Here is a 13665-nt window from a genome sequence, read left to right as displayed (position 1 = left end):
AAGAATGGTCCTGCTGTTATTCTCACTGTATTGCTATGGCTATCAGAACTGTTATGACTTGTCCACTGGGCATTCTGAAGAAAATAGCAGTCACGTCAGAGTTCCCTTTCATTTAAATAAATATAATGCAATGTTTTCATTTTTAAAAGAGCAGTACAATGTAACCTTTAAAAAATTCAAAACAGAATCAATAACTGATTCACCAAAAGTAATGAAAAGTAAACAACTTTTAAAAGTCTGTGAACTATCTTTTAATGTTATATTAGTATACATATTTAGAGTATTTAATTTCTCATTTCATGAAAGCCAACTCTATTGTTTTTATTTTTATCCTCTTTATTATAATTATTTTTAGATAAGGAAAATACTGATTTTTTGAAGGGGAAAAAAAAAAAAAAGTCACCCAAGCACTTTTCCATGAAATTTTAAGCAATTTAGAAAAGAACAAACTAAGTGGGGGGAAAATAAAACTACACTGTTTACAGTAGAGCCCATTTTAGAAAGTAAAAGCTGACATCTGATTTCTTACCAAAATGTTATTTATTTCCATCATAGAGACAGACATGTTTATTGTTTTAGGACCTAAGACTTAGAAAGGTCAAGGCCTTGGAGGCAGGAATTGGGTGGGAGGTTTTGGAGGAGGAAAGGACATTAAAAAGTAAGATATAACCTTGGCTTTATTTTTTTCTCAGAAGTTATATAAGGGGAAGTTCTAGGTCATTTTCAGAGCATTACAAATTTAAGAGTTACCCATAAATTTGCAGAGACAAGGCCATTTTAAGTCAAGGTGGAAATTTATGGCCTATTACTCCATCTTAATTTCATGTCACTGTACCAAAAAAAAAAAAAAAAAGAGGGGTAAACTTTATAAAAACTCCAAATGTGTTCGTCTGAACTCTGAATTTCCAGGCTCTCCTTTTAGTTAAATAAAATACTTATTTTACTCTGAATGCTTTGATTTCATTTTCATAAGGATTTTCCTGAGAGTTAATTATAAGAATGTGTGAGTCTTCACATGTAAAGAGGCAAATAATGTATTTGTATTTTTTAAAATGATTAAATTACTTAGTTATTTAACCAGATATCTGAAATAGCATATTCTATTTTACAACTATTGTATATAGCCTGAGGTTGTGTTTTGTTTTTTCCAAATAAGATTCTGCCTTTAGGCTCATAGGGCTAGTTTGTTACTTGTGACCCCTACTTTATTTTAGATATTTTCTCTCTAGTAAGATAGCTACAATCTCCAAATAATTGATCAAGGCAGGCTTTTTTTAAAGAGGCTAGCACAGTGGTCGGCAAACTGTGGCTCGCGAGCCACATGCGGCTCTTTGGCCCCTTGAGTGTGGCTCTTCCACAAAACATCTGTGCGATTGAAACATACAGTGCGATTGAAACTTCGTGGCCCATGCGCAGAAGTCAGTTTTCGGCTCTCAAAAGAAATTTCAATCGTTGTACTGTTGATATTTGGCTCTGTTGACTAATGAGTTTGCCGACCACTGGCTAGCATGTTATAATGATGGTCACATGGACAGAAGGTACACAGACATCCAGGCTTGGCTCTGAACTATCCATTAGTGAATGTGTGACCATGAGCAAGAATTTAATCCCTCTGACCTTCATTTCCTGGTCAGTAAGATTAACCTTATTTCAGCTTGGCCCGTGTGCCTCAGTTGGTTGAGTCAGGAGGTCATGGTTCTATTTTGGTCAGGGCACATGCCTGGGTTGTAGTCTTGATCCCCAGTGGGGGGAGTGCAGGAGGCACTATCTTTTAACGTTACAGTAATATACATATTTAGGGTATTTATTTCTCTCTCCTTCTTTCCTCTCTGAAATCAATAAAAAATATTTTTAAAAAGATTAAACTTAATTCAGCCATAATAAGGATTCAGCGAAAGAATATATGTAACATATCTCGTTTAGAGTAAGTGCTTACTAAATGGTACCCAGTAACTAGACAGTGCATAGTAGACAATAAATTGAACCTACAATAAGCCCCAGCAAGTAGACACTCTAGTGAGAAAATTTTCTTTTAGAGGCCATGTTCCCCTCATAGTGGAGGCTAATGAAAGCAGAAGTGGCCCTGGTGGACTGATTTTTTTATTGTGTCTTATATGCCTGGAACATAATGTGTTCCATGTGCTGATTTTTGAATGAATGAGTGAATGAATAATTGCAGTTTTATCGATGCCTTCTGAGAAACAAGTGATGGATCTCAAAATTTGAGATCCTCTTGAGGAGGCAGGTCCTAACTCAATCTGAATTTTTAAAAACGATTGAATTAAAAGTTATCATGTGAATGCAGCACTTGACTTCCAAGAACCCCCGTTTTAATCTAATTTTTGTAGATTTAAAGTATTCAAAAAATGCTTTATTGAAATTTTTAATCTTGGATAATCCAGAGTATACAATGATGTGTCATCCTATAGAGATACAAACAAGAATGTAGCAAACCATTCTACTTTATAAGTGATTGACAAAGCAGGTTTTATCATTTTGGCAAAGATGGAAATTGGTAAAATTAATCTTGTAGGTTAATTGCTTAATGTATGAGAACACACTACAAACTCTATTAACTTGTATTTGTTACCCAGGCATGAATTAAGTAGTGCTTCTGCACACATTAGTGTGTTCCTATGTTAATCAGAACTTCTCAGTGATAATCTCAGGCACCACAGCATCCAAAGATACCTTCTGAGTCATCAGGGGAAGATTTACTTATGCTCATTCAGGTTCTTCCATCAACTGAAGTTATTACCTTCTCATTCTTTGAAAATTGGTTAACTGAGTATTTGACTTACCAGTATATCTCAGTTTTCCCATTAAAGTACAAAGATTTTATTATAAAATGTTAGTGAAAACAACCACCTCAATTCACCATCACAGACTCATCTCTTCTTTTCATCTAGGACTGGTTTTAAGCTTTGCAACAAGGTTACCAGGTAAAATATAAAATGTCCATTTAAGTCTTATGCAGATAAATGACAGATAATTTTTTAGTATAAGTATGCTCCATGCCATATTTGGGACATGCTTATACTAAAAAATTATTCCTTATTTGTCTGAAATTCTAATTTAGCTTGGCATCATGTTTCTTGTTTTTTGTTTGTTTTATTTTTATCTGATTGCTTGTTTGCTAAATCTGGCAATATTATTTCCAAAGGATTTGACATGCAGCCAGGCTGAAGTACATCTGACCCAGCCTACTACTATGGAAAATGAAATTAAATCCCTCCATCTCATTTACACCTTGAATTGTTAATTTTTTTTTTCTCCCAGGCATTGCTGAAAGACTCAAAGTTTTTGGTCAAAGGCCAATCAAGGCTCCCTTCTACTGTTCTTTGTTGTTTTTGGATGAGACAGACAGACAGAAGGAATGGCAGTCTGTCCTCCAATGTATTCGTTGGCCCAATAGGGGTTGGGCATGCTAGGTTTGTGGGTTGTAAACTGCACCCTAGCCAGCTCTGCATTAGAGAAAGGACATTAATTGGGTAAAGGTTCTGCTCTTGTTACAATATTCAAGTTAATTGTGTTTTTCTCCAAATGGTAACATCTGGTCCTCATTACCAGCTAAACATTTTCTTTATAAAAGCTAGTTTTGAATCAAGCAGGTGTGACCACACTGACTAAAAATGTGATTTCTATTTTTAATGCTATAATTTTATAGCCCCCCCAGTAAAGCAGTTTTTGTAAATCTTTTCATATGCCTCATTGAATTTATTGTTAGTTTCCTGATCCCATCTAGGAAAAGATGCTTTGAAAATGGACAGCTGCCTTTTATTGTGTTAATAAGTTGATTCATTCAATGAATATTTGTTGAGCAAATACTATTTATAAAGCAAGGCACAATAAGTCATAGAAAATTTTTAAATATGACTTGGTTCTTCCATCAAGAGAACTTAAAAGGTGGGGAGGCAAATAGCAGTCATCCAAGGAACTGAATGTGGCCATTGATATATGAGAAGACCTCCAGAAAAAGAAACCACCCCCAGTTGGAGAGAGGAGAATAACTGACATGGCATTTGAAAATGGGTCAAGAATTTAACTGGTCAGATAGTGGGAAGGGCAAGATGGAAGGAACAGAATGAGAGAAAGCCTCCCTGTTCCCCACACCCCTGGTGAAGAAGTTCTTCATTTCAGTTGCCTCTATCTAAAGAGGTAAATGAGAAGAGGCTATGCAAGCACATCCTATGGAAGACCTGGCATCCTCGGTTGAAAGTGCATGCATAAATATCACATGATCTCACTCATTTGTGGAATATAACGAACAACATAAACTGATGAACAAAAACAGATCCAGAGACAGAGGAGCATCGATCAGACTGTCAAACCTCAGAGGGAAGGTAGGGGAGGGTGGGGGTAAAGGGGAGAGATCAACCAAAGGACTTGTATGCATGCATATATACTAGTAAGCCTAACCAATGGAGACAGATACCAGGGAGGTGAGGGCATGAGTGGGAGGATGGGGGGCAATAAGGGGATAAGAACACATATATAATACCTTAATCAATAAAGAAAAAAAAAAGAAAGTGTATGCATAATTGCTATGTGAGTAGGCACAAACTGTGTGAAAAAAAATGACATGATCTACTGTATATCAGTCCATGATCTGGAATGTGTCTCAGTAATTAATTCTTAAGGTTCAACTGATAACATGGACATAGTTTAATTGTAACCTATATAATAAAGAGGTAATATGCAAATTAACCCTCATGCTATCACAAGTTGACTGCACCCACGGCAAAGGCAGGGTTTCTGTAATGAACAATTAGCAGGGGACCTGAGGCCATGCCCCACTCCTGGCAGGGCTTGATGAGGGACCTCAAGCTGTGGCCCCCACCTGGTGGGGCTTGACAGGGTACCTCAGGCCATGCCCCCCCAACCTGGCGGGGCTTGACAGGAGACCTCAAGGTATGCCCCCCGCCCTGATGCTGGGCAGGGGGTCTTCAGGCCATGCCCTTCGCCCAGGCTGGGGGACCTCAGGCTGTGCCCCCCCACCCGGCAGGGCTTGATGGTTGACCTCAGGCCGTGCCCCCCACCTGGTGGGGCTTGACAGGGGTGGAGCCAGCCAGGTCTGGATCTTGCCCAATTTGCGGGGGGGGGGGGGGGGGGCTAGGTTTTGGTCTCGTGAGATTTTGAGGCATGCACTGGTAGGTGGGGACTTGACTCTGGGTCCTGCGGCACACCCCAGACTCTGACAGGAGGAAGATTTTCATATACATTTTACTAATTTTCTTTCATCTCTGATACTTCTATTATAGAGAAAGGGCAAATAGCAATATTAAAATATTTCCTCTAATTCCCTTTTAATGTGCAGGAATTTCATGCACCAGGTCACTAGTTAGATATATGTTTCCTAAGATGATTATATCTTGAGACTAACTTTTGATTATATTATGCAGAATTGAGTTGTTTCAAAGAAAAATAGGTTATTATTCCTGTGCATGTCTTTGTTTGAGATGTATAATTTTCAAAGGAGAATAATTGAAATGTTGAACATTTTGTTTTTAAGCTCTCAATCAATTAATGAATGATTGATACTCCCATTATTCTCAAAAGCTACATGGGTTGCAATAGAAGATATAAAAAGATCTATGATGTTATTAATTGTCTTAGAAAAACTCAGAAAGGAGGGAAATGTATGTTCTTATTGAATTTTTTCTTTATTGGAATGTGGTATAAGGAGGAAAGTTTAATTTTAAATGATACAGAGACTTAAACATTTATAGGCATGGGTACAGAAAATGTTTTACACAATATGTCATAGTCTTTCTAAGCATAAAATCATTTTACATTATTTCATTTCACCCTCTAGATTATCCTTGCTCTGGAATGTTGGGCATGGTGTCTGGACTTATTTCTGACTCCCAGATTACAGCCTCAAACCAAGGGGACAGGAACTGGATGCCTGAAAACATTCGCCTTGTGACTAGTCGCTCTGGCTGGGTACTGCCACCGGCACCTCATCCGTACATAAACGAGTGGCTCCAAGTGGACTTAGGGGAGGAAAAGATTGTGAGGGGCATCATCATTCAGGGGGGAAAGCACCGGGAGAATAAAGTGTCCATGAGGAAGTTCAAGATTGGATACAGCAACAATGGCTCAGACTGGAAAATGATCATGGATGACAGCAAGCGCAAGGCTAAGGTAAGATACAGGGACAGGGAGCAAATGGACTGCCAGGAGGAAGTCCTTCTTCACATCCTTGATTTAGCTCAGGGACCTTCGTCCTTTCCTGAGGAAGAAAGACTTCTTATTTCCTTTCATTCCTGAGGTCAGTGACCCCCAATTCTAGGACAGACAGGATTGAGGTATAGAAAGTGATGTCTGAGATAAACAAGAAAAAGAACTGCAATGCTGGCCACCTTTCCCTCCCTTAGGGTCGGCAGGTAGTTGGACACAGACAGGGGAAAGGGTAACCATGAGAGTGGGGACCAGGCGGTTGCCACCAGCAACTGGGCAGAAACCTAAAATCTCTCAGCAGACTCTAATTTATCAGTTAATCACTTCCCTTCCTGTTCGATCTTCTTCCTTTAAGTGTATTTTTAAAATTTTTTAATTATGATAAAATATACATAACATAAAATTTACTTTCTTAACCTTTGTAGGTGTGCAGTTCAGTAATAAGTATATTTATATTGTTCAGCAACCAATCTCCAGAACTTCCCCATCTTGCAAACTGAAAGTTTGTGTCCATTAATCAATAGCTCCCATTTCTCATCTCCCCCAGTCCCTGGAGACCACCTTTCTACTTTCAGTCTCTATGGATTTGACAATTCTAGCTGCTTCATACAGGTGCAATCATATAATACAAGGTAGGGCAAAAGCAGGTTTACAGTTGTGAGTATGCAAAACACAGTTTATTTTTGTATTATCATTTATTGATTATTGTATTATTTTCCCTATGAACAACTATAAACCTACTTTTGCCTCACCCTGTATTTGTCACTTAGCATAATGTCTTCAAGGTTATCAGTTCCAACATTCAACAGAACATGTGGTGTGATATTTTTTAACCAAACAGATGTTCTTTAGTGATTATGTTTTACTTAGGGTGATTATTAAATGTATCTTAATTTCCTGAGCACACAATGCCAACTAGGAAAGGAGTATGTTGGGTGACCCAGAAGCTGGTTTGAGACTAAAATAAGTAACAAACCACAGACATTCAGTGCTATCTGCAGTGAGGGATTTGTATTCAGCTAATGAAACTTCTCACACCCAAAACAATTGGTCTTTTGGTTCCATCCTTCCCAACCCCACTTTGCCCAGGACCTACCCCTTTTGTGAAAAGAAGATTCTAGCTAATTGGAGGGAATATTGTATTCGGTCCCATTCTAAGCAAGTGTGGGAATGTGGCTTAATATATGACTCAAGCAAAGGCATTACAGGCAAGAAAGCAAAAGTCAGGCAGTGCAGTCAGCTCCACTCTGTCAGACATGGGGATCTGCAGAGACTTCCCTTTCCCTCACTGGCTTCAGGTCAGCCACTGACCGGGATGATGCTGTCAGAAGTGAAAGAATTTCACTCCCATCTCACCTCTCATTAACTTGTGATTTCTAAAACATTGTCAGAGTTGTCATCTGTGCATAGATATTTTCTTTCTTGTGTCCATTTCATTTTCCATTTTATGTATTCCCTCTTGTTTTGGTGAAAGAAAAAGTAAAATAAACAGAAAACTGCAATTCTCCCTAAGAGTCAATCTCTGGAGGAGTAGTGAGCCTTGTGACTTTATCACAGAGTGTTGCTGGAAATCAACAACTTCCTGGAGCTTCTATCACATGGCAGTGTGTGCTGTAGTGACATGTTCTTCAATACTAGGGTTCTAAGACAGAAAGATAACAAATTACTGTACCCTCTGGAAGGATGCACCATATGCTTCCCTTGTCCATGCACATGTCTGCTATCAAGTCTAAAGGTATCACTCTCTTGTAATACAATGCATATAGAATTCCACAAGAAGGCAACACACAGTTTTCAATTTTAACAAAACAAAACAAACCCAAGCCATTCAAGATTGGTTAATGTGTTTAATTTTATCCCTAAAATATGATTATTAATTTTATCATCTTTCTATGGTATTTAAAACCATGAAAACTTCTACGTTGTTTATATAGAGCTTAATAAGTTACCCCTAAATGCCTTTTCCCAGAAATAAAATATTTATATGAGAAAAGAAACTGGTAAAACCTTCAACTTAGAAGCAGTACATATTTATAAATTGTATAAAGATATTTAAAACATAATATATTTAAACTTACAAATGAAGTTTACCTCTTTAGGATGCCATGTACAGTAAACAGTAAAATGAGTACTATTTTGTGAAATGAAACAGCACTTTAATGGATTTAAAATCTTCTATGCCCTCTCCTTGCTTCCTACTCTCAAATGATGGACAAGATATATCAGTCTTTGTATTAACTAGAGTTTTCAGGAGCAGATAGAAGATCTAAACACACAAAGCCCTATTCTAAAACATGATTAGTAAAAGGACACAGATTTTTGATACATGATATCATGTTAGTGAACTTAACCCAGTTCTGCCCAGCCAGTGTGCTCAGTGGTTGAGCGCCAACCCATGCACCAGGAGATCACTGGTTCCATTCCTAATCAGGGCATATGCCCAGGTTGCAGGCTCAATCCCCAGTGGGGGCCATGCAGGAGGCAACTGATGTGTCTATCTCTCTCTCCCTTTCTATCTCTCTAAAAATCAATAAAAACATATATTTAAAAAGAAATTAGTGCTGTTCTATATGGCTCTTCATTGCTAATATTCTTCCCAGTTCATCACTGACAGCTTTTATAATGCATTTACATTGTGCTAACTCTTTGCTCAAGTTAAAATTAGAAGAGTCTGGGACACAAGAAAGAAAATATCTACACACATATAATAAAAACTCTGAACATATTTTAGAAACCACAAGTTAAAAGAGTGCTTTTCTCCTATGATTGTTGAAGCTATGTTATTAGTATACTAGAGGCCCGATACACGAAATTTGTGCAAGAGTAGGCCTTCCTTCCTTCAGCTGCTGGACCCAGGCTTCCCTCCCTCCAGCCACTGGCAGGCACCCGAGACCCGGGCTTCCCTTGCAGCCCCGGCTTCATCAGGAAGGATGGAAGGACGTCCGAAAGTATGTCCGGTCTAATTAGCATATTATACTTCTATTATTATAGATTACTATTAATTGATAACACTTAATTGAGCCTAACAATAACACATGTCAGATTCTCAATTACTGGCAGCAACTGTAATTCTATCAAGAATGCAGAACCTCAGCCAATGGGGAATTTACTCTTGAAAATAATAGAAAGAAACCTTAATTGAGAGAAGTGGGTCTATGTTAGTAATGTACTAAGAGATTCCTGGAGGTTTTTCTGAGTCAGAAAGGACCAATTAATTGACTTCTAGAACTCAGAAAAGCCCTGGTTATGTCACAACCTATCCAATCTGTCTGTCTCCTCCTACATGTGTCTCCTGTTTTGCCATGACATTTCCACCATTGAAAGATAGCTTCTTTGGCTGCTTTATGACAACTATTAGGTGTGGTTCCCACTCCTGCTGACAGGGCCTGGGGCTGGCCATGCACTCAGTCTGATCTACCAGGTTTAGTAGCCTAGAATGAGATAATTTAAAGAAAACAATGAAACTAAGTGTATGGACTTGGGCAAAGAACTCAATTTCCTGATCCTCAATGTTTTCATCTGTTGAAATTATGAAATTTGACTAGATTATTTACAAGGGCAGAGGCATCACAGTAGTATGAGAGTGAAGGGCACCAGTTCAGACTGCCCATGTTTGAATCTTAGCTCTATCACTTACCATATGGCCATGAGAAAGTTGCTTAACCTCTCTGTGGTTCACCTGCAAAACAAGGGTAATAGAAGCTACCTTGTGGAGTTGTCTTAAGGATTAAATGAATTAATATACTTTAAGCACTTTAAACAATACCTTTCACCAGTAAACATCTTAGGTTGTTTGATATATAAAAGGCCACTCCTAATGATAAAGCAATTTTATTTTTCTAAACTCGCCTCTCTCCCCTTCTCCCATTCTGGACTGGATTAAAAATGGTGTAGGGAGAAGAGGATATAAAGTGAGGCTTATCCATTTCTAAAAAAGAAAAGAGCCTAGTCATTGCTTCATTTGCTTATGATTCCACTCAAGGATTTTGACCTTCCTGTCAATGTAAAAAAGGAAAATAAAATAATTCAGCAGTAGCACTGGCAATGGAGATAACCTAGCTCCTGAAAATATGTCACTGACTTCAAGTTAGAAATGTGCTTGACAAAGAGGTGCAATTCAACCCACGCATCAGAACATCACTTAACAGACAGGGCTCTTGTTCCTTTCCTGAGAAAAAGAAGTCTTTTGTCTACAAACTAGAGGCCCGGTGCATGAAATTTATGTATGAGGGCGGGTGTTCCTCAGCGTGGCCTGCACACTCTCCAATCAGGGACCCCTCTGGGCCAGTCAGACATCCCTCTCACAATCCAGGACCACTGGCACCTAACCACCCACCTGCCTGCCTGCCTAATGCCCTCAACTGCCCTCCCCTGCTGACCTGGTCGCCCCCAATGGCCCTCCCCTGCAGTCCAGTTCACCCCCAACTGCCTCCTTGGCCAGCCTGATTGCCCCCAACTTCCCTCTCCTGACAGCCTAATTTTGCCCCTAACTGCTCTCCCCTGCCAGCCTGATCACCCCTATCTGCCTCTGTTTTGGCCCCCACCACCAGGGCTTTGTCCGGAAGGAAGTCAGACATCCGGAAGATGGCTGGTAGACCCAGTCTAATTAGCATATTACCCTTTTATTAGTATAGATAGATTATATAGGATAGGATTGCTTAAATGGGAGGGAAAAGCCTTTTTCAGCAGGAGGGGATGCTCTTGGCAGACAAAAGTACATAACCCCTATATCTGAACTGATAGCTAGCCATATGCACTATACTGTCAAACTGGTTATTAAAAAATTGAACTGCTTTCTAACACCTTACACCAAACAGCTGTTGCCCTTAAAACCCCTCCTCAACCCCCACCTTAGGCTCTGCCTTCACAGTTTACCCAGATTAGGTTCTGATTGGTCGGTTTCTATGCAGTCAGCATCAAAAGCTCCACCTCCCAGGCAGCCATTGGCTCCTCACAGTTCACCCAGATTTGGTTCTGATTGGTTGGTTTCTATGCCAGTAAGTGTCAAAAGCTCCGCCTCTTAGGCAGCCATTGGCTCCTTGCAGTTCACCCAGATTTGGTTCTGATTGGTTGGTTTCTATGCCAGTAAGTGTCAAAAGCTCTGCCTCCTAAGCAGCCATTGGCTCCTCTGGGAAATCCAGAATGGCCCTGCCTTCACATCAGCACCAGCCCTTCAGTCATGCCCCCAGTCTGCTACTGGGTGTATCTCTGGCCACTCTGAGAAGCAACACCTCAGGTCTGTGCTGGTGGCAATTTTGAATTCTCATCCCTGACCTAACCTTCTTATAGTGCGAGCTCCATGAAGGCAAGCATTTGTCTTGTTCATTCTTAGTTCACTCATAGACTTTACCTGTGTCTATGCATCTATGCTAGCCCCGCATGGTGACCAGTCAAATGGTCATTTTGGTCATCACAGTCACTGCCTTTTTATATATATAGATACCCCCAAGTGCTGGAACACCTTACGTAAATAGAATTTTCAGGCATTGGAATAACACAAGTTCTTGAGTAAACAACATTTGCACTGCATTAAATTTACTATTTCCTTCTTCAGCAATTTAATTCATCCCTCTTCTAGAGGACCCACTCATTTAAGAGAATGTAACAGGAGTAGTTATTGAAAATGTGGTGATTATTATAAGCTCTGAAAAGTGGCAAGTTCTCTTCCTGGATCATAGTCTTCCACCTCAAGGAAGTGGGTAAAAGTGTCGCTTCTCTGAGGCACATCAACATATCATTTAAAAACATGTCTCATGACTGCTTCTGGTAAAACCTCAGGGCATACTCTAGTTTCTGAGAAATGACATCTATCACTTCTTAAAGAAGTAAAATTGTTTTTTCCTTTCTCATTTATGAAAGGAATGTCAGGCATTTACAAAGTCGTAGAATGATCCCTATTTCTCTGCTCTATTAAAAGACTGGAGAAGAGACTCTTCTGCTGAATGGGAGATTTTATTAATAACTGGTATTTTTCATACTGCACAGTCTTTTGAAGGCAACAGCAACTATGATACACCTGAGCTACGAACTTTTCAACCTCTTTCCACACGATTCATCAGGATCTACCCTGAGAGAGCCACTCATGGTGGACTAGGGCTAAGAATGGAGCTGCTGGGCTGTGAAGTGGAAGGTAATTACAATTTCCAAGTCCCTTTAACTTTCCAAGGTTTTTTTTTTTTTATTATTGATTAAGGTATTACATATGTGTCCTTATCCTCCCAATTTCCCCCCACCCCCATGCTCATGCCCTTACCCCCTGGTGTCTGTGACCATTGGTTATGCTTATATGCATGCATACAAGTCCTTTGGTTGATCTATTCCCCTTCCCCCCACCCTCCCCTATCTTCCCTCTGAGGTTTGAGCATCTGGTCAGTGCTTCTCAGTCTCTGAATCTGTTTTTGTTCATCAGTTTATGTTGTCCATTTTAATCCACAAATGAGTCAGATCATGTGATATTTATATTTCTCTGACTGACTTACTTCGCTTAGCATAATGCTTTCCAGCTCCAAGAGACATATGAAAACATGCTCAAAGTCACTAATCATACGAGAGATGCAAATCAAAACAACAACAAGGTACCATCTCACACCTGTCAGAATGGCTATCATCAACAAATCAACAAACAGCAAGTGCTGGCGAGGATGCAGAGAAAAAGGAACCCTCATGCACTGCTGGTGGGAATGCAGATTGGTGTCAGCCACTGTGGAGAATAGTATGGAGTTTCCTCAAAAAAAACTAAAAATGGAACTCCCATTTGACCCAGTAATCCCATTTCTAGAAATATATCCCAAGAAACTAGAAACACCAATCAGAAAGGATATATGCACCCCTATGTTCATAGCAGCACAATTTACAATAGCTAAGATTTGGAAACAGCCTAAGTGCCCAACAGCAGATGAGTGGATTAAAAAACTGTTGTAAATCTACACAATGGAATACTATGCTGCTGTAAATAGGAAGGATCTACCATTTATACCTTTCCCAGTTTTTAAAAAAATTTTCTTTTTTCATGTATTTATATCCCAAAGACTTACAAATTGCACTATTTTCCCCTAGGCCAGTGGTCAGCAAACTCAGTAGTCAACAGAGCCAAATATCAACAGTACAACGATTGAAATTTCTTTTGAGAGCTGAAAACTGACTTCTGTGCATGGGCCACGAAGTTTTAATTGTACTGTAAGTGCGCGCCCGCACATGGTATTTTGTGGAAGAGCCACACTCAAGGGGCCAAAGAGCCACATGTGGGTCATGAGCCGCAGTTTGCCGACCACTTCCCTAGGCGGTCCTCTCGGTGCCTGCTAAACTCAACATTTTAGCACATTCTCTGGAACATTCTAATCTGCAAACCAGTGCCTCCAGAATCCTACTTTTGTCTTGGTTGCTTACACAACTTTCTCAGATTCAGTGGGGTTGTCTCCTTTGACTTCTTAAAAAAATAATTTATTGAAATAAAATTTAAGTAACATAAAATACACCATTTAA

The 13665-nt window shown here is 39.5% G+C and overlaps 1 protein-coding gene across 1 annotated transcript in view; it reads left to right on the top strand.

Annotated features, from left to right (window-relative positions):
• The window catches only part of NRP1 (neuropilin 1), a 172801-nt gene that overhangs the window by 118555 nt on the left and 40581 nt on the right, over positions 1-13665 (top strand). Inside the window, 2 exon segments of the mRNA XM_080686986.1 lie at positions 5816-6147; positions 12169-12313. Of these exon segments, the coding sequence (XP_080543112.1) occupies positions 5816-6147; positions 12169-12313 (477 nt within the window).

Source organism: Plecotus auritus, assembly GCF_963455305.1.
Source record: "Plecotus auritus genome assembly, chromosome: 1".
NCBI lineage: Eukaryota > Metazoa > Chordata > Mammalia > Chiroptera > Vespertilionidae > Plecotus > Plecotus auritus.
This window is presented reverse-complemented; position numbering and strand designations above follow the sequence as displayed.